Consider the following 22,834-nt stretch of genomic DNA (forward strand, 5'->3'; position numbering starts at 1 on the left):
TCTGTTCACACAATGTTGAAATTGAGTGGATGGCCGCCATATAACGGTAAATAACTGCCATTATTTCAATATAACAGCCGTTGTTTTAAAATAACAGCAAAAATTTGCCATTAAATGACGGCCATCCACTCAATTACAACATTATGTGAACATAGCCTTTCTGTGTTTTCAATCCACTCCTGGTTTTGGTTGCTATACAGCCTCACAAATACAGCCTCAAATATACATAGTGTGAGCCCAGCTAAAAGTGCGAACATTTTCCCTGCTAACAGGTGCAAAAGGCCATACATCTGTTATAGACACATTACTGTATATTAAACATTATGAAAAAAAAGTATGAATTTAGAACTCCTCTCACCATTATTAAGCGGCTTCTTTATATTGTTCTTCCTGTAATATAACATATAATGATTGCAGCTATCTTTACAATTTGAAAGTATTATTGTAATTTATAAAAACATTTCACATGTTGCCCAGACATGTCAAAAGTTTAGATCACACCAGGTCTAAGTCCTGAGACCCGCTGTGACCATGAGTTACAGCCTGGAGGAGTAACTATGATCTCGCACTCCTTACGTGGTGCAAGATGAAAAGTCTATAACAGTATACAAGTATTCATCAACTGCATGCAGACAAAGTTCTTTTGAATGCGCTTTAGGCCATAAGGTTTATTGAAGTGTTGACAATTCCAAATACGATCAGTAATAGATAGATCATCACATCATACAGTTATTCCAGTGAGTTAGTATACCTCAGTGATTAGGACGTTTCTGTCCTCAGACCAGCATTTCAAAGTTGCAGATAGGGACTTGTTTACATCAGCCGTCTCAGAATGAGACTGAATAGATAAGTATGAAATGAATTGTTAGTCTTACCATGGGCTGAAACATATGAAAATATATGTTTGAGCGGAATACCCCTTTAATACCTTCTTTAAATCAGATAAATTTTTATTAACTCTCTCATTGCAATACAAGCATGTGCAGTATAAAGTTGACATTCAGTTTTGTCCAAGAAAGTATAACAAATACATTAAAATTGTATACAATAAACAGCATACATGTGTACAGTGTCAGTAACATCAAACCATTAAGAAACTAGGAAAAATATAACCTCCCCCCCCCCCCCCTGTGCCGTTCCGTCTCTCAGAATATTCCAAACATAAGAGCATCACACACCAATACACATATGATGATAAGCTCCCATGTCCTACCCAGGGATATGAAAAGAAAAGGGGATTCCATTCTGTAACGCCCAGTCCCTACTACTATTCCCCTTATTATCTGGCCATTGCACTAAGAAATTGTTGAAAGGGATTTCTGCATGTTTGTAACAGTACCTGGCTTGGAATACCTGGGGAGTCTAGCCACCTTCCCCATATTTGTTCAAACTTGCAAAGACATTTCCTTTTAACATATACTCCTCTTTTCATTCTAATAATAATATTCATTCTGTTTAAAAATTCAGATATAGTAGGCGGCTCCCATTGAATCCACTTGGAGGCTATGCTTTTCCTAGATTTGAAGAGTACTCTTTGCATCCCTAGCCCCGTATTGTCATCCAATTGTAAATCGTCCAGTAGCCCCAATACATAGCGCTGTGGCGACAATGCTATAGAAATGCCGTAGACCAGTTGTATAACGTATCGCACGCCCCTCTAATAACTATCCAGCTCCCCATTTGGCATTCCCAAAACATATGTATTATATGAGCTTCCTCTATATCACATTTTGGGCACTTAGATGTCTGCCTATAACCAATTTTATGCATGATGTGTGGGGGTTTGTAGACCCTATGCAACAAAAAATAGTTGTGGCATTCGTGGAGCTTCTCATAGCGACAACATCGGGACCATTCCCAACACCTCCTGCCATTGTGCCTCATCTATGGGGGGACACATAGGGCCATCAGCCTAAAAAAGCTCCCTCTATCTTGTAACTCCCCCACTAAAAGTTTTGGTATACACTTCAAAATAATCTATATCATAAAAATGAAAGTCTGTCTGTCTGTCTGTCTGTCCCAAATAGACTTCCAAACGCCTGAACCATTTGACCCCAAATTTGGCACACAGATACATTGGGTGCCCGGGAAGGTTATTGCGAAGGTCCCGTTCCCGGAGGGGAGGGGGAGGGGAAAGAGAGGCGCCCCATAAAGATGAATGGGAAAATCTCCTCACTGCAAACACAGGTGATATAATTAGCTGCAGCAGACACGGCAGTTGGAGCCTTAGCAACCAATAGGATTACTGCTTTCATTTTCACAGGGAGTGATGGTTGCTAGGGAAGCTGCCTCACAACATCCACAGTAATAACTGGTAGACCCCCTACTCCATGTATACAGTACATGTATATACAGGACCCCCTACTCCATCTATACAGTACATGTATATACAGGACCCCCTACTCCATCTATACAGGACATGTATATACAGCACCCCCTACTCCATCTATACAGTACATGTATATACAGGACCCCCTACTCCATCTATACAGTACATGTATATACAGGACCCCCTACTCCATCTATACAGTACATGTATATACAGGGCACTACAGGTATACCAAACTGACTGGGTAACACTGCCACACCAGACCTGACCAATACCGCCACACTGTGACTGGGTAACACTGCCACACCAGACCTGACCAATACCGCCAAACTGTGACTGGATAACACGGCCATACCAGACCTGACCAATACCGCCATACTGTGCTGGATAACACTGTCATACCAGACCTGACCAATACCGCCATACTGTGACTGGATAACACTGTCATACCAGACCTGACCAATACCGCCATACAGTGACTGGATAACACTGCCACACCAGACCTGACCAATACGGCCATACTGTGACTGGATAACACTGCCATACTAGACCTGACCAATACCGCCATACTGTGACTGGATAACACCGCCATACCAGACCTGACCAATACCGCCATACTGTGACTGGATAACACTGTCATACCAGACCTGACCAATACCGCACTGTAACTGGATAACACTGTCATACCAGACCTGACCAATACTGCCATACTGTCACTGGATAACACTGCCATACCAGACCTGACCAATACCGCCATACAGTGACTGGATAACACTGTCATACCAGACCTGACCAATACCACCATACTGTGACTGGAGAACACCGCCACACCAGACCTGACCAATACCGCCATACTGTGAGTGGATAACACCGCCATACCAGACATGACCAATACCGACACACTGTGACTGAATAACACTGCCATACGGGTAAATAGGACCCTGCAGGTATACAGGACACTACAGGTATACAGGACCCCAAAACTATACACTACAGGTGCACGGGACCTCCACAAACTATAAACTACAGGTATACAGGACCCCAAAACTATACACTACAGGTATACAGGACCTCCACCAACTATATACTTCAGGTATACAGGACCTCCACCAACTATATACTACAGGTATACAGGACCCCAAACTATACACTACAGGTATACAGGAACTCCACCAACTATATACTACAGGTATATAGGACCCCAAACTATACACTACAGGTATACAGGACCTCCACCAACTCTATACTACAGTTATACAGGACCCTCAAACGATGCACTACAGGTATACAGGACCCCTGAACTATATACTACGGGTATACAAGACCTCCACAAATAAAAGACTATAGGTATCCAGGACCCTCAAACTATAAACTACAGGTATACAAGACCTCCACCAACTATACATTACAGGTATACAGCACCAACTCTATACTACAGTTATACAGGACCCTCAAACGATGCACTACAGGTATACAGGACCCCTGAACTATATACTACGGGTATACAAGACCTCCACAAATAAAAGACTATAGGTATCCAGGACCCTCAAACTATAAACTACAGGTATACAAGACCTCCACCAACTATACATTACAGGTATACAGCACCAACTATATACTACAGGTATACAGGACCCCCGAACTATACAGTACAGGTATACTGGACCTTCACCAACTGTACACTGCAGGTATACAGCCCCCCCACCCCAACTACACACTACAGGTATACAGGACCCCCCCCAACTATACACTATAGGTATACAGCCCCCCAACTATGAACTACAGATATGCGAGACCCCTAAAAACTATACATTGTGGGTATACAGAACCCCTCCAACTATGCACTACAGGTATACACTAATTCCACTGATTAACTCAGATGAAACAATACCTTTAGCTTGGCCTCCTGGGCACCTTAGAACAAATCTAATTAACACACTGACACTTTATACCCGGGCAGCGCCGGGTACATTTTCTAGTAATTAATAAAAATTAACTTTTATTAATATTCTGGTAAAACATGTGTGGTGAGATACATCATTTACAAACACAGCTGCCAGAAATAAGTGTGTTATAATAATTAATATAACCACTATACAGGAGCACTACAGTAATCACCCATATGCCAACCCTGAAAGGGATGGGCCAGGTATTCAGTAGTAAACCGTAATAGTCAGATATATATAATATATATCAGTGCAATCAAGTGACAAATAGCGATCACTGCAGCTATCTGCACTAGGTGCACCTAGGAGTCGCCTGTAGCGGTGCTCCTCCAGCTAGTGAGACAAGCACCGTGTAGGAAATGCGAGCACTATGGCCACCAGTGATCAGGACTCTGCTACACGAGGGAGTCTCGCTCTCCTCAGTAGCTAACGGATAGCGCATAGAGTCTAAGTGAGAGGAACTCTCTACATTTCGTCGGAAATGGCATCCTCTTGGTCACTGCACTATGTAACATTTAAAATTAATCTGGGTGGGTGATCAGCTGATATAGGTTGTTATGGATGCACCTCAAGAGTGCTGTCATATAGACTGTCTTTTCCAAATTACAAGTTTAGGCTGGGTTCACACTATGTATATTTGAGGCTGTATTTGGTCCTCATGTCAGGTCCTCATAGCAACCAAAACCAGGAGTGGATTGAAAACACAGAAAGGATCTGTTCACACAATGTTGAAATTGAGTGGATGGCCGCCATATAACAGTAAATAACTGCCATTATTTCAATACAACAGCCGTTGTTTTAAAATAACAGCACATATTTGCCATTAAATGACGGCCATCCACTCAATTACAACATTATGTGAACAGAGCCTTTCTGTGTTTTCAATCCACTCCTTGTTTTGTATGCTATACAGCCTCAAACATACAGCCTCAAATATACGTAGTGTGAACCCAGCCTTATAGTGCGCATTGAGAATCAAACACCCTGACACATTGATGGTTAAGGTGGATCTCCTTTATTCAAAGATGGCAGTGAGTTTATATATCCTGGGGGAGGGGGGGAGGTTCTTCTACTAAGGTTCGTGTCAGTACTTTATTGGCTGAGGTACAAAAGCAGTTAGTTACGTAGCACTAGTGTTTACTTACATAAGCTTTAAGGAATGTTTATAAGGTCAGCGCCATATTGTAGTGGCTTCACTAAATATACATAATATCACATCCTTAACAAGGTCAATAGAAACTCACTGTCAATGCAGTCTTATAAAAATAAAGTGCAGTCTTATATGTTTCTGGTAGGCCTGATAGCTTCAGTGGCATGAACATAATCTAAGGCCAGATTCACATGTCCGTGATATGCAGTCCGTAAGCTCTAGTATATCGCAGACTGAACTCTACGGGACTCCCTGCATCATAATTTATTATGGTACAGTGAGCTTCGGAACAGTTAATTACTATGCTATTGCAGTAAAGAGGTTCAGCTGTTCCAGAGGTCACTGTATCATAATGGATTATGATGCAAGGACTCTCACAGAGTTTAGTCCGTGATACACAGCCAGTTTACAAACAATATATCACAGACTTGTACACCTGACCTAACTTGGATTACATTCAGCCCATTTTCCAAACATATGCTGTTTCTGATTTAAAAATGCAGCATACCTACGCACAGGACATGTTTGAAAAATGTAAATCTCTAACATGATGTGAATCAAATATTATTATTAATATTAATTATGGTAACATTTACTACTATTCTACAATTTTACCTTCTTTTAGCAGCCATGTTCTGCAGCTTTTTTTTTTTTCCGCGTCTCTACCAAAAGAAAGAAACCTTTGAATTCATTTACAGATAAAAATAGCAGTCACATTACCAACTAATCCAAACAGCACCTATGGAGCATTGTATCACATTAAGGCTATCCTCCTGCTACACACTGATAAGCGCAAACAATGGCCATTGTTGTAAAACCACACCCGGAATTAACGTTAATGATCGTTAATGATCCTTAATTCCGGGCATAGTTTTACAACAATGGCCGTGGTTTAGCGTTAAACAGTGGCCATTCACTAGAAAACAGACGTTGTGAGTACATCTTGGGAACACAGCCTTAATGTTACATCAGATTGTAATTTAACATGTGATTGTAATTTAAATTGGCCACTTTTAAGTTTTTTTGGTATATACATGTCACTCTGCCTCCTCCATAGCAGTACAGTGTGCACAAGCAAAGAGTGCAGAACAGTGGAGGAGGAAGAGTGACCTAAATATCACATGCTCCTCTATAGCCAGCCATTTTATGGATGAGGGAGCTGTTCATCGCCACAAAAGTATGGGAGAATTTCAGCTGTCAAACTAAATAACTACAGAGGACGGGCCACAGTCAGGATGTTGTATTTGAGTACCGTAAGTGCCCCACTTTATTGATTAGGACAATTTACAAAGTTAACAAAAAAAGTCCAAACCATTAAAAAAAGGTTTCTTACTCCTGAATACATTTCAGAGTAGACCCTTTAACCAGTTTGGGTCTTACCACCCAGCTTTTTTCCTTCATTTTTATTGTTGCATTCTAAGGAGTTGTTTACACATCGGTAATCCTGTCTGTAATTGCCGACCTTCAAATACGGACAAGTTCCGGATGTGTATCTGTCCCCGTCCTCATTTTTCCTCTATATCTCCACAGACAGGAGTGCAGTGAAGGAGGACACCATATAGATAAGTTACCATTCACTCAGCCTACCCCTCCCTGTGGAATGATACTGCACCTGCACAGATTACAGAGCATGCATAGAAAAGCTACCCATTATGCTAATATTGTGTCTAAGGTCATAAGGCTTGCTGTAAAGCATATATCTAAACGCTGTTAAAAACAGTTGAGGCAAGATGGCTGCTCCTAAAAAATATGAAAACAATAAAATAGGAAAATAAATATAAAAAACATAGGGGGAAATTTATCAAGGGCTTTGCACCTATTTAAGTTCTACAGGCAAATTTTTTTTGATGCAACTTTTTTTTATCTGCCTATTCACCCAAAAGTTTGCATTATCGGGTATTAGCAGCCAATTTATAATTTGCAACTTTTTACAAAGTCGCAAAAACAGGTGCAGGCCTATGTCTGGTCACTACCAGGTTAATGTGCGTGTGCAATTTTTGCATTTTTGTGACTTATTCCTTAGATACATTCACAGGCAGTGCTACATTTTATTAAATCAGTCACAAGATACTGGAACAAAAATCCACCATTAATTATACTTCAAATTATACTTCTTAGTAAATGTCCCCAAAAAATATTCAAAAATAAGTGACAATACACTTGACATGTAATAATTACAATTTCAATACTACTGTACCTGCATGCACTTTTTAGCGTTTTCAAAGTCCTTTGTTCCTATTTAAAAAAACAACAACAACACAATGTTCAGCACTCAGTGATGTGACCAACCAGCTAATGACTGTGTGAAAATAATAAAGTTTATACTTACCTAGTCTTCCCTGTTGTCCTGCAGCCTTTTGCCTGTGTTCGCCGCTCACCGCTGGAGCTTCTGGTCCCTTCTCTTCAGTGACAGGTTGTGCCGCCTCAGCCAGTGGTGAGTGGCCTGTCACTAAAGAGATGGGGAGTACAATGTCAGCGGTGAGCGGGGAACGCAGGCAAAAGGCTGCAGAACAACGGGGAGACTAGGTAAGAATGAACTTTATTATTTATCATGTAAAAATGAAGGATTGCGCGGACATCGCTAACGATAAATATAGCCCTTGTGTGATAATTAAGCCGTGTATGGGCTCAATAAGTGAACACCGATCTAGTGTAATAGGGCCCTTAGGTTACCTGCAGCTCACAAAAATTTTTCCATCATATGTCCTGGAGATTCCACCCATAGAAGTTTTCCCTGATTTTGTGGTTGAGGGCATTCTTATAGACCCGACGTGTCAAACTCAGGCCCTCCAGCTGTTGCAAAACTACAATTCCCATCATGCCTGGACAGCCAAAGCTTTAGCTGTCCAGGCATGATGGGACTTGTAGTTTTGCAACAGCTGGAGGGCCTGAGTTTGATATCCCTGTTATAGACAATGATGTGGACCCGCTGTTGCCACATGTGATTCTACAGTGCAGGCAACACTGGTACTTGCAATTTGTTAAAAGTGGCAGGGCCTGGTGCTGGTTGTAATTGCCGATGGCATATAAGTACTAGTGGCCATAGCCAATCCTTATCACATGCAATTCACCGGTAATTGCCATACTGGTCTTGGTCCTCTCCAGGCTTCTATAGTAATAAAGGTGCTAATACAACTTATACTAAAGTCGACTGCCAGGTAAAGTCAGTGGGTAGATGACCTTTTGCATAAACAGTAGTTGCATATGTCACAGGGTTTTATTCAGAGCAAGCGTCTGGAGATTTTTCAGATGTATACACTGAACATTTTGGGCACATTTATCAATGTCGGCTCCTTTTTTCAGGCACAACTAATTTAAAATGTTGCAGGTTTTACAATGAGGTGCATGCCTCTTGATAAATCTAGTGGAATGTTATCTAGAGTAATGCTGCTATGCAATAGGCTATAAAATCTTGCCAGCTTGGACCTGGCATAGATTTTTAGCCTGTTTTTTGGCTAATCAGGGCACAACAATTGATAAATTTTGGTGCACAAGGTACAAACAAAAGTGCACAGTTTTTGCATTTTGCGCAAAATTTTGTGTTTTTTTAAGTTTGCACTAAGCACGGACTTTGAGAAATGTGCCCCTTAATGTGTTGTGCAAAAACTATTATAACTAAACCTCAGATACACAGACAGACAATGAGACATAACAGAAAAGTAGCTCCAACAAAAATGACTTACCATTATTTTTCTTATTTTTATGAACAGCACAATAGACACTGTAAAAAAGATTCATTTCAGTAAGTGTAATTTACGGCATTTACATATTTAAATTATAGAACCTGTTTACTTTAAGAATTAAATAAAAATATGCAAGCACTGCAAAGTACACAAGCCCAAGTGACTACTGCACACTGCCATATTACCACTCCAGTGTTCCTATTCTGGTGCATAAGGCCTTTACCATAACTCTATACGAGTCCCATTTCATACAGAGGCAGGCAGAATAACTCTGAACACACCCTGACACTATAGAGTCCTTTGCACAACGTTATGGCAAGGCCTTCTAATGAGAAATAAGGCACTCACTTATAAAATGGAGCTATATATAATGGAGTCAGGGCATCCTTATATAAGTGTCTCACTGGCCTCAAAAGAAGACCATAAATAAAAGTTGTGCAAAGGTGTTCAACCTATTTAAAGGGGTTGTCCAGCAAAAATCTTTTTCTTTCAAATCAACTGGTGTCAGAAAGTTATATAGATTTGTAATTTACTTCTATTAAAGAATCTCAAGTCTTCCCATACTTATTAGCTGCTGTATGTCATGCAGGAAATGTTTTATTTTTAGTCTTCTATGGGGATTCATAGAAAACTGAGATAGAGTTCCTGTCTCGGGCAGAGATGTCAGCAGAGAGCACTGTGTTAGACTGAAAATAAAACATTTCCTGCAGGACATATAGTAGCTAATAAGTATGGGAAAACTTGAGATTTTTTAATAGAAGTAAATTACAAGTCTATATAACTTTCTGATATCAGTTGATTTGAAAGAAAAATATTTTCGCTGGATAACCCCTTTAATGATGCAGTCTGACTGCCAGTATATTTACCCAGGATGATGGCATTTCTATATCAAAGCATTATTACTGTGCTCCAACACTATTCAGGTCCCGCTCATACCCACGTTGTCTCTTCTCTGGCTGTCCTAAGTCTACAGAGGACAGATTTCAGTGACTTCTATGCATCTCTATGACAGCGCTCTCATAGAGATGCATACAACTCTCTCCTGATTGGTCGCAGCCTAAACACTTAGACCCTGAACGATCAAAACTTCTGACATCTCTCTGACATGTCAAACTGTTTCTTTTTTAATGACAGTGACCATTTAGGGTGCGTTCACACGTAACGGATCCGCTGCAGATCCGTGACCTGTACGCCCTATGGGCAGACAAACTCGCAGCAGGATGTACGTCCCGCTGCGAGTTTGACAGCAGCCGGCCCCGTTAACCCCCCGCCGCTGGAGCCTATACTTCACCTGGTCCCCGCTCCGGCTTGCTTTGGGGCTCCCAGTGTCTTCACGTCCCGCTCAGCCAGTCAGTGCGCCGAGCGGGACGTGTCGGGAACCACAGAAGCAAGCCGGAGCGGGGAACAGGTGAAGTATAGGCTCCCATACTTATTAGCTACTATATGTCCTGCAGGAAATGTTGTTTTATTTTCAGTCTGACACACTACTCTCTGCTGACATCGCTGGCTGAGACAGGAACTGTCCAGAACAGGAGAGGTTTTCTCTAGAAAATCTCGGCCAGAGATGTCAGCAGAGAGCACTGTGTCAGACTGAAAAGAAAGCACCATTTCCTGCAGGACATAAAGCAGCTGATGGGAAGTATGGGAAGACTTGAGATTCAGATTTTTTAATAGAAGCAAATTACAAATCTATATGACTGACACCAGTTGATATGAAAGAAAAAGTTTTTCGCTAGACAACCCCTTTAAGTATCTAAAAGCCAGTGCCAAGCTGCCACAGCTAAGCCTGCCTCCTCTGTCACCATGCCGTCATTACCTGCACTGTAATAAAATACAGGGCTTGGTTAAAAGAATTGAGTCCTATATTAAAATCCTGCACCATGGATGACAGTAGCAGCACACAAGCAGTGAGCTACAGGAGCCAGCGCCTAAATCAGGGAGCCGCTTTAGTCTGTTGCCTTATCTGTTTGTCTTAGTAATAGATTTTCTGTGGATGCTACTATTCTTCCTTTTTCTAACCTTGGCCATATTGTAAATACACCTGTAAATTTGCACATGAATTTGAAAAAAAAAAAAAAAAAAAGGAAATGTAACTCACACGTATTTATATCGACTTGGAGAACCCTTAGCTTTTATTACACAAGGATAGTGATAATTTCTCTTGCAGGTTTTGATGTCACAGCCGACAGTGGCTCCGTTTCTTTTACATAAAGTACATCTCTGAAAATAAATTTTTTTTTACTAATTGTATAAAGTGAAAAAAATTACACATCATACTACCTAGCCTTTAAAAACAAAATCTCACTGATGTTGATGGCATCTTCGCAGTATTTTTGCATATGCCTCTAGTTCGGCCCATTCCTATGATGCTGCGGAGGGGGAGGGGCCTAGATGGCAATGACATTACAGAGGGGTGGGGCCTGTGGCATGGATGTAGGCAGGGGTATGGGGCACAAAGCCCTGCCCATACGCCACCGTCCACCAACAATAACATGCATTTTAAAGGGGGGAGACCACCAAGAAATCCTTTACATGGTAAGATATGAAATGTCTAGAACATAAGCTTAAGAATAATGCTGAGAATATGGAAAGGGGGGACAATATCACTATAATCATTCTAGTAAATAAGCTTACCAGGTTTTTTCCTCTCTTTATTTCTTTTTGCACAGACTTAACATCAAAATGAAATCTTTCTGAGTCCTCTTGTGAGTCTTGTGAGTACTCTTGTGAGACTGTTGTTGTCACTGCAGGGGAATATATCTAAAGAAAATAAAGCATTAAAAGAATATTAGTCAAAACGGAAAAAATAAACATTTTTGGTCCACACTATTTTGTTATGTTTGCAGCCTACTGGTCTAGTGAGTAGTCAGTGAGCAGGAGTGATGCAGTGGTGAGGTACATAAATCCCAACATCTGCCTCTCTTACCCTGCCCAACACAACAGTATTAGGCATAAAGGGGAACTCCAAAGAATTTTTTTTTCTTTCAAACCAACTGGTGTCAGAAAGTTATTAAGATTTGTAATTTACTTCCTGTACTTAGCAGCTGCTGAATGTACTGCAAAAAGTGATCAATTCTGTTCAGTCTGACACGTTGCTCTCTGCTGCCCCTCATCAGTGTGGAGCAGGATTCTGGCTAGGTGGGAGCAATGCCAATTCAAGAGTCGGAGTCGGAGCTGCGGCTTACCGACTCCACAGCCCTGCTCAAAACACAGGATAGCCAGATATCCCTCCGGGAAGGGCCCAGCCAAGGGGTGGCTCCTGTCGGGAGACTGCCCAAACCACCATATTAAAGGAGAAGTCTGGCGAAAATTTGTATGAAAGTATTGTACTGCCTCCCAAAAGTTATATAAATCCCCAATATACACTTATTACAGAAAATGCACATAAAGTGCTTTTTTCCCTGCACTTACTACTGCATCAAGGCTTCACTTCCTGGATAACATGGTGATGTCACGACCCGACTCCCAGAGCTGTGCGAGCTATGGCTGCTGGAAAGAATGATGGCAGAGGGATGCTCAGTGTCCCTCCAGTGTCCTGTGTCCCTCAGTGTCCCCCTGCCATCATCCTCTCCAGCTGCCACAGCCCGCACAGCTCTAGGAGTCGGGTCGTGACATCACCATTTTATCCAGGAAGTGAAGCCTTGATGCAGTAGTAAGCGCAGGGAAAGAAGCACTTTATGTGCATTTCCCATAATAAGTAAATATTGGTGATTTGTATAACTCTTAGGGGGCAATACAATACTTGAATAAAAATTTTCGCCACACTTATGCTTTAAGTGGCCCTATAAGTCAATGTAACTTCTTCAACCACAGATTGGCTGAATGAACAACTCTAGATGCCAACCCATATTCCAGAAGTGCTGTGCACGGGGATCGGGAGCTCCACGAAAATGGAAGTAGCAGAAAGAGGGAAAGATAACAATTCTTTATTTTTCCATTTGCAACCTGCCAGGGTATAGTTCTAAAAAAAAAAGATCATGGAATACTTCATGGACCCCTATGAAAATTAGAAGCCACGGAACATGACGTTGCACAGGAGAATGAAAGACATCAAGACATCATGTATCCTTATGATGCCAGGAGCACCTAAAGTGTTTAAATCTCTGCTTGCTGTACAATTACAGCGGCACGGCAATTGACTTCCATTGGCTGGAGAAGTTGAATGCAGCCCTAGGAAGTCCTGGAAAACATGGATACTGCCAAAGGCCTTATGCATGTTTTCCTGGCAGCCCTAGGGCTAAATCCAACATCTCCAGCCACACAAAATCCAATCCTGAACCTTCAAGTGTGGACAAACTCAAACATTCGGCAAAATCGCTCATCACTCCTCCCTACATCAGGAAGTTCGGGTATCCATGGTTACAAACCATGACAGAAATGCATGTGACCTCCAATGCAGGTTGCGCACATTTCTATTGTGGCGTGGTTCATAACCATGGATACCGAAACTTCAGGATAAAGAGAGGAATGTGCCGCTGATCCGGCAGGGCTTGTTCCGAAAGGTACACTTTAAGAAGACAACCCCAGGTGCCAGCTGCAATGACTATTACATGCCTCGGTGTATCCTAACCCCACCGCCATGTCCTGCTCCTTTCAGTATTGTTGTGTCTAATGCTGCGTTTACACGTAACAATTATCGAGCAAATTTGCACGATAACGATCCAATTCAAACGATAATCGTACGTGTAAACGCAGCGAACGATCAAGCGACGAGTGAGCAATCGTTCTCAAATCGTCGTTGGTCGTTCGCAAAAATTCTGCAGATCGTTCCGTTTAAACAGTCGTTCACCCATTTAACCTATGTGCGAGATAGGCTTAAGCGATCGCAAAATGATCGCAAAAAACGATTTTTCCGTACGATATAAACGCTGACCGTTATAGAAAATTTTTTTTACTACGAAATCGTTAATCGTACGATCGGGCCAATTATCGCTCTGTGTAAACGCAGCATAAGCCTCAGAAACGTATGAGCGGGCACATTTGTGCCATGTTTTACACTTGATTCAGGTGAACAAGCTAGGGCAAAGAAGTGTGACTTTTTGTGTTTGTTTATGTGAGTGTGCGGTCATATATGCCCCACATGATGGATTTTAATGGAGATTGTATAAGAATCTGTGTGTAACCTGCTCCCTACCGTGACATGGCCTCAGTGGGGTATAGGGTACAGATGAGGCGTGTAAGCTCATCCTGTAACCATGGTTACTCTGGGGGATCACAGCACCCTGCGACTACAGACCCTTCCCTGAGTCGCGTCCACCACACACGCATGCGCAGTTACCACACCCTGCCGCTCCGGCCTCACTGTTACCACATACACACCAGGTGACCTGTCAGTAATCCGCACTCATGGCGTGTCTCCTCAGTCCGCACCGGACAGGCCTGTAGCACGGCCTCTGCTCACCATGCAGTTGAAGTGCGCCACTATGTCTGCATCCGGTATTTCCAGCAGCTTCCCGGTGATGTCATTCGTGTCGGTTTGCTTGCAGAGGGCGCAGGTGCCCGGCGCAGCCATGGTGGAGGAGCCCTGTGTGCCGCCGCCGCCGCTCCCTCTTCTCCCGGATGGAGCAGGGACGCCCCCCCTCCCCCGCTGTTTCTGGTTCTTCTTCTACTTCCACTTTCGATTTCCCAAGTTTCTACAAGACAGTGGAGAATTGTTATTTGGAGGAGGAGGAAACACGGGCTCCCCCTGTGCCTCATACAGTGCGCAATGTTCTCCTCACGTAATTTGACACGGATTCTCTGGCGATGACTTTCCTGTCAGATATAAGGACATTGCTCATCCTATATATATCCGCATCCCATACATGTAGATAGGGTTTCCTCAGCTCCACATGTTATGGAAACCTCAAGGACCTGCAACATTTACTGCACAAATTGACATCCGGCTGTGAATATGTGCTTTAACCCCCCGCTGTCCGCAGCCCCGCCGCCGCATCCCCCCCCCCATCCCCGTCCGCATCCTGCAGCCCGCCGCAGCATCCCCCCCCATCCCCGGCCGCATCCTGCAGCCCGCCGCCGCATCCCCCCTCCATCCCCGGCCGCATCCTGCAGCCCGCCGCCGAGAGCATACATTACCTGCTCAGCGGCGCGGCTGCAGTGAGGCTCCGATCCCGCTCAGCTGATCTGAGCGGGACCGGAGCCGGCAGCCTCACTGCAGCCGCGCCGCCGAGCAGGTACTGTATGCTCTCGGCGGCGGGCTGCAGGATGCGGCCGGGGATGGGGGCTGCGGACAGCGGGGGGTTACCTTCTTTTTGGGCACTTTAGTTGTTTGTTTAAGCGGGGGGTTAAAGCACATATTCACAGCGGGATGTCAATCCCGCTGCGAGTATGTGCTATCATAGGGGTGAATGGTACCAGATCCGCAGCTGATCTCGCTACGATTCCGCAGAAGTGAGACCAGCTGCGGATCCGGTAGGTGTGAAAGCACCCTTAGGGTACAAACCCACACACCAGATACGCAGCAAATACGCAGCAGATTTGATGGTGCAGATTTGATGGTGCAGATTTGATGCTGTGTTCAGTTATTTAGATCTAATCTGCGTATTTGCTGCATATCGCAGCAGTAAATACGCTGCATATACGGTGTGTGGGTTTATACCCTTACAGAGTACTTGTTCTGCGGTTAAGTCCTAGGGTAGGCAAGGGTGTATTTCTACAGTAAATGTGCCATTTATCATTACAGAGGCCAATTCACTCTTTAATTTTATGGATCCCTAAAGCATTAGGTACATTGTTTCAAGTTTTTTACATGAACAGGTCGATTGTTATGAAGCCGCGTCACAGAGAGGAGGGGGGTTTGGTCACACTGGGGGCAGGAGGGCCCACCTCCAGTGCATCAGGCCGGTGCCCGGAAATAGACTGGCGATGTGCTCAGGATCCGGGCCATGGTTCAAAAAAAAGGACTGCGGCACCGGTCTATTCATCTAAAAACCTAAAGGTATGTACCTAATGGTACATTCACTTTAACCTCTTCATGACCAAGCCCAAAATGGCCCAAATAAACAGATGCCGATTTTCATTTTTGCATTTTTTGTTTTTTCCTCCTCACCTTCTAAGAGCTATAGCACGTTTATATCCCCATATACCTCTTCACACATCTATGTCACTTTTAACTGTTAGGAAATCCTGATCAGGAAGCCTCGAAGACTTCAGGAAAGCATCAGGATTTCCTGACTAATCCATTCTTACCTTTAGGAAACCATCAGGAGTGTATTCAGGATTTCTTGAGCTCCCATAGACTTCTATGGGTACATCTGTACAGGAAATCCTGATGACAGGTTCTATAATTTCAAGACCTATTTTCCTAAACAGACACCCTTTAGGAAAAATCCTAAAGGGTGTCAGTTTTTAATGCAACCCTATGGGTGAGGAAATCCTGACGAGAAAAACTGACAAATTTTCCTGAAGTGTGAAGGGGGCCTAACCTGCGGGACATCAGTCTGGTCACAACAATATCCATGTTTTCATTGTTTTTCTAATGTACTATTTTTTTACAATAAAACTTTTTTTTTTTGCAAATAATTATTATTAAAGGGGTTCTCTGATTAAAAGTCACACAGGATAGGGGGCAAGTAAGAGACTGCGGGGAGTCCAACCTCTGTACCCCCCTTGTTGATCTTCAGATCGCCCCGGGCTTCCTTGGGTCACATACTGATGTTCAATGCTATGCTATTGCAGTATTATTGGCACTCTGTGACCAGATATCCAATCAGAATGCATGGAGGTAAGTAGAGATGAGCGAATCTCAAGCATGCTCGTGTCCATCCGAACCCGAACGTTCGGCATTTGATTAGCGGTGGCTGCTGAAGTTGGATAAAGCCCTAAGGCTATGTGGAAAACATGGATATAGTCATTGGCTGTATCCATGTTTTCCAGACAACCTTAGAGCTTTATCCAACTTCAGCAGCCACTGCTAATCAAATGCCGAACAATCGGGTTCGGATGGACCCGAACCCTGTTCGTTCCTCTCTAGGGGTAAGTATAAAACTTCTGGGGTCAGGGAAAATGATCAGGACCCCCGCAATCACTGCAGGGGTCCCAATCTGTAAGTAACAGCTGCTCCTGTCACACTTAAACGTAGCAATCACATTGTGTAAGGGGTTAATCGCTGCTGCCTATTATTAACGTGAGGACCCAGGTGCTGAAACTTGTGTAAGATTTAATGTGTTGCCCCTAGTCCTTCTAGTCTGTAGGCTTTTGTGAGCAGGTTTTATTTTTAGTTGGTCTAATTCTGTTCTGTGTGTATGTAATGTAACCACTGTATTGTGCTAAAAAAGAAGCACTGTGGAATCTGTTGGCACTATATAAATAAATAATATTATATACACTTCCGTTGACTGGCAGCAGCAAGAGGTGACACTGCCCCTTCTGCTGCCACCAAGGTTTGTATCAGAAACAGCAGAGTTTGAAAAATTTTAAAAATAGCAGCACTATAAATGCAATATATTAATTCACAGGGTGCTCGCCTCACCGGACTTGACCCACTGCTCACAATGTCCAAAAAGAAAAAAGGCAAGGAGACAGTGCTGTTTTTGTGTTTTTTTTTGCTTTTTTTAGAAACTGCCGTTGCCCAACCCGTATGACTTTTTGAAAGCAATGTATTTGCCTCCCCCCAAGATGCAATCGCGGAGGGGGATCCCTTCATCTTAACCCGCCGGGCCTCAGCATCACAATGACACTGATCCAGGCTTGGTAATGGATTGCAGTGGGCTCCAGCAGCCCAGAGCAATACAGCACTGATCTAATCGATCAGTGCTGTATAAGTATACTGCACTGATCTCTTTGAGAGCTCAGTGCAGTAATAATAAAAGTCCCCCAGGGGAACTAAAAGTTAAAGTATAAAAAAGGTTTTTCATTAATAAAAAAATCCCCTCACCTAATAAACGTTTAAAATCGTCTGAACTATTAAATTATCACTAACATCTATAAGAGTGAGCCCTTCCATTATGTAGGTGTGTCTTATTATGCCAGTCTTCTGACTATAGGTGTATTTATTAAATTATCACATTCTTGATCTCACACTGTAAACAGTGTAAGCGCATAAAATCCGCCAAAGTGCAGAATTGATGATTTTTGGTCACATAAAATCCAGAACAATTGTAATAAAAAGGGATCAAAAAGTCACATACAGTATATGCAAGCAAGGTACCGATGGAAAATAGAGATAAAAAAAAAATTACACAAGTTGCATATTGTTGTAATTGTACTGTCTAGAGCAGGGGTCCCCAACTGGTGGACCACGGTCCGAACCCGGACCGCAGCGGCCAGCTGTCCTGACCCCGGCTGCGGCGCTGCTCCCTGCACAGTAAGTATCTATGAGCGCTCGTTACGAGCGCTCATAGATACCGAGCAGCAGCATTGACAGGGAGGAAGCCATTGTCTCCCTCCCTGTCAGTCACTCTCGTGGCCGCAGCGGTCACAAGAGGCCCCCTCTGGTGCCGGCGCTCGAGTGACGTTCCTGCGCTGGCGGGGAGAGCGACCTTTAGTGACCACTGCAGTGCGGCCGCAGAAGAAGGAGAAGAGGACACGCAGGACGCAGTGTTTGGTTTTTTTTATGCTATATAGGAGGGGGAGAGCGCACAGGGGGGCTATATACTGGGGGAGAGCACACAGGGGGTCTATATACTGGGGGAGAGCACACAGAGGGGCTAAATACTGGGGGAGAGCGCACAGGGGGGCTATATACTGGGGGAGAGCACACAGGGGGTCTATATACTGGGGGAGAGCACACAGAGGGGCTAAATACTGGGGGAGTGCGCACAGAGGGGGCTATATACTGGGGGAGAGCGCACAGGGGGGCTATATACTGGGAGAGAGCGCACAGGGGGGGTATATACTGGGGGAGAGCGCACAGGGGGGCTATATACTGGGGGAGTGCACACGGGGGCTATATACTGGGGGAGAGCGCACAGGGGGGCTATATGCTGGGGGAGAGCGCACAGGGGGGCTTTACTATGGGGAAGAGCACACAGGGGGGGCTATATACTGGGGGAGAGCACACAGGGGGGCTATATACTGGGCGAGAGCACACAGAGGGGCTATATACTGGGGGAGAGCGCACAGTGGGGATATATACTGGGGGAGAGCGCACAGGGGGGCTATATACTGGGGGAGAGCACACACGGGGGCTATGTACTGGGGAGAGCACACAGAGGAGCTATATACTACAGGGGGAGAGCACAAAGGGGGGCTATATACTACAGGGGGAGAGCACAAAGGGGGGCTATATACTACAGGGGGAGAGCGCACAGGGGGCTATATACTACAGGGGGAGAGCACACAGGGGGGCTATATTCTATGGGGGGAGAGCACCCAGGGGGGCTATATACAACTGGGGGAGTGCACCCAGGGGGCTATATACTACTGGGGGAGTGCACAGGGGGGCTATATACTACTGGGGCAGTCACCCCCTTTGTACCTAATTTCAAAGGGCTGGTGAGAGAGAAAAAATGCCAGTTTCCCCACTAATAAGCATCAATTCTGTATGTAAATAGTTCAACAAGCTTTGTGAAAAGTAACAAAACACGTTTCCTACTGATGTTCGGCTCGGACCTTCACCTGACAATAGACCCCGGTAAGTGGACCTTCACTAAAAGTTGTGGAGTACCCCTGGTCTAGAGGATCATATAAAACATGCCAGTTTTTCTTATAGGGCTAATGGCATAAACCTGAAAACAAATCCCTTTTTTTTTTTATTTCACTGAGTAAATATTTTTTTTTCCAGTTTCAAAGCATATTTTATGGAAAAATTAAGTCTGCCTTTGCAAAGTACAATTGGTGTCGCAAAAAATAAGGGCTCATGTGGGTCTGTAGGTGAAAAAATGCAAGTGCTATGGCTTTTTAAACATTAGGCGTAAAAAATGAAAGCGCAAAAACAAAAATTAGCCCGGTCCTGAAGGGGTAAATGAGGCCAATGCAGCTGTTTGAACAACGTAAAAACAGTAAGGCTAGTAATGTAGTAATGCCAATCATCGTTGTATATGCCATACTATACAGTAGTGTGGTAGAAGTTGCTCCAGGTTGATCCAGCATATAAGTAATTCACACAATGGGGCATGCATTTTAGGGGCTTAAAACATGTTGGTGGCTTATTGGGAGGTGGAGATCAGCAAGCTCAGTTATTAAAGGGAACCAATCACACACAAATTGGCCATAAAGATAAGGAAACGTGCTGGTACATCAGCCAGCACGCTTCCTAACCATCCCCCTGTCCCCTCCGTCCCATGAACATTCAGCCCGCAAAGTTAGTTTAATAGTGTCCCGCGCTGTATGCAAATTACCATGTAAGTAGTCAAGGTGGGCGGGCGGCTGGTCAAGTAGTCCCGGTGGGCGGGGGCTTCGTCATGTAGTCACAGGCTCCTGGGCCGCCTCCGGTGCTGTAATCACGCCCCTCCGGGCGTGTTGTAAAGCGGCTCCTGGTGACGTCACTCGGGGGGGCCGGCATTGCACGTCGGCCACGCCGACGTCTTTACTAAGCTGCGCATGCGCAGTGCAGCCTGAGAAGACGCTGCTGTACTGCGCTTGCGCGGCGTAGTACAGCAGCGGCTTCACCCACTGTACTGCGCACGCGCAGCTTAGTAAAGACGTCGGCGTGGCCGACGTGCAATGCCGGCCCCCCCGAGTGACGTCACCAGGAGCCGCTTTACAACACGCCCGGAGGGGCGTGATTACAGCACCGGAGGCGGCCCAGGAGCCTGTGACTACATGACGAAGCCCCCGCCCACCGGGACTACTTGACCAGCCGCCCGCCCACCTTGACTACTTACATGGTAATTTGCATACAGCGCGGGACACTATTAAACTAACTTTGCGGGCTGAATGTTCATGGGACGGAGGGGACAGGGGGATGGTTAGGAAGCGTGCTGGCTGATGTACCAGCACGTTTCCTTATCTTTATGGCCAATTTGTGTGTGATTGGTTCCCTTTAAACAAGAAAACAGAGATTATAGTCCAAGCTGATGCATTAGGCCTAGGGATGGTCCGAACTGGCCGAGGTTCGGGTTCTTATAAACCAGAACGCTCGGCATCAGATTCCCGCTGTCTGCCCGCTCCGTGCAGCAGGTGGATACAGCGGGAGGATAGCCTGGAAAACTGGGATACAGCCTATAGCTATGGCTGTATCCCAGTTTTCCAGGCGGTCCTCCGGCTGTATCCACCCTCTCCACAGAGCGGGCAGACAGCGGGAATCATTACCGAGGGTTCGGGTTCGTACGAACCCGAACCTCGGCCGGTTCGGACCATCCCTAGTTAGGCCCCTTGGGTTAAATGAGTGGTTTGACATGTATATTTATGGTGCGTTCACACCTACAGGATCTGCAGCTGATTTCATTTAAATAACTGAACACAGCATCAAATCTGCTGCAGATCCTGTAGGTGTGAACGCACCCTTAAAAAGTATTAAGGTGATGACAGAAGCAAAGTAATCAGTATGGATTATTTGCATGAAGGTGAATTGTATATACTGTATTTTCCTGCGTATAAGACTACTTTTTAACCCAAGAAAATCTTCTCTAAAGCCAGTGGTCGTCTTATACGTCAGGCGTCGTCTTATAGGGCGGGTGCTGAAAAATTCGGAAACCGGACTGGAGAATCTACAGTCACCATAAACGGTGGGGGGAGCTCAAAAACTGCCGCATCCCCGCCGTATGCGGCGACCACATGAAGGGCAGAGCAGCTGCAGGTGTCTGGGGTATGGATAAAAGAGATACAGTAGAGTGGCCCTGTGCTCAGAAAAAACACGCCTCTTTCACCTGTCTGGCCCAGCCTTGTATCCTACCAGTATTCCTGTACCTCCTTCTCTGCCTCTCAGATCTCGCTGCTGTCTGATGTATTTTATTAATTTTTATTAGGTTTGCGTTGGAAGGGGGTAGTCTTATACGGCGAGTATATCCCAAACTCTATATTTTGACTGAAAAAGTTAGAGGTCGTCTTATATGCCCAGTCATCTTATATAACGGAAAATACAGTACTTCTGTATTTTGTTAATGTTCTATGTATGCCGTGTGATTTTTTATTTTTTATTGGAATACTCATTTCAAAGGAATGGACTACAGAGTGACATAGCGGCAGAGAGAAAGTGCAATAGTGTGTGTGCTTAACGATCCGTCAACCTTCTTACCTCCATCCTATGACCCGTGAAGATGGAATTATAGTCTGTGATCAACTATTGGTAGTGCTGCATTGTTTCTTTCTGCTATGGACTGACATATGGCTTTGAGTGCTTGCACATGCAATTCCCTATTTTATATTTGCTATTCATCAGTTTATGATTTCCCTAAACATTTAATAGTAATTCATTCATGCTGAAAATACAGTTTTAACTGATTAAACATTCAGGTTAGACAAGATTTTGGCACTGTATGGGCAGTATGTGTATTGTCACCTGTAACAACTTTATTATAGATGAACCACATCCTAGTTGTTGACATAGTGCTCAATGTTTGAAGCTGCCCCCTTATGGGTGAGCTGTACTAATACATAATCCTGGACATTAAAGGGGTAGTGCGGCACTAATCATTTATTCACAAAATAACAAACATTACAAAGTTATACAACTTTGTAATGTGTGTTATGTATGTGAATGGCCCCCTTCCCCGTGTTCCCCCCCACCCACGCTAGACCCGGAAGTTTTGGTGCATTATAGTTACCGCATTCGTGTCGACCCCCGTCCACCTTCTTGGGACAATGACGTCATCTTCGGGAGGCCGGCCGAACCGCTCCATCCGTC

At 44.3% G+C, this 22,834-nt stretch overlaps 1 protein-coding gene across 7 annotated transcripts in view; it reads right to left on the reverse strand.

Annotated features, from left to right (window-relative positions):
- The window catches only part of PHF11 (PHD finger protein 11), a 52,331-nt gene extending 37,515 nt beyond the window's left edge, over positions 1-14,816 (reverse strand). For 2 of the 7 annotated variants that reach the window (XM_069970002.1, XM_069970000.1), the window contains exons 1-7: positions 14,510-14,812; positions 11,743-11,868; positions 11,207-11,328; positions 9,109-9,146; positions 7,623-7,660; positions 6,041-6,087; positions 359-390 (exon numbers count right to left, since the gene is read on the reverse strand). In XM_069970002.1, coding sequence (XP_069826103.1) covers positions 359-390; positions 6,041-6,087; positions 7,623-7,660; positions 9,109-9,146; positions 11,207-11,328; positions 11,743-11,868; positions 14,510-14,620 — 514 coding nt within the window. In that variant the 5' untranslated portion in view covers positions 14,621-14,812. Of the gene's footprint in view, positions 1-358; positions 391-6,040; positions 6,088-7,622; positions 7,661-9,108; positions 9,147-11,206; positions 11,329-11,742; positions 11,869-14,231; positions 14,325-14,427 lie in introns of those variants that run through there. The other 5 variants (XM_069970006.1, XM_069970001.1, XM_069970005.1 and 2 more) reach the window with 5 other exon arrangements.
- Between the last annotated feature and the right edge of the window lie 8,018 nt (positions 14,817-22,834).

The sequence above is a fragment of the Dendropsophus ebraccatus genome, chromosome 5, assembly GCF_027789765.1.
Source record: "Dendropsophus ebraccatus isolate aDenEbr1 chromosome 5, aDenEbr1.pat, whole genome shotgun sequence".
In the NCBI taxonomy this organism is placed as follows: Eukaryota; Metazoa; Chordata; class Amphibia; order Anura; family Hylidae; genus Dendropsophus; species Dendropsophus ebraccatus.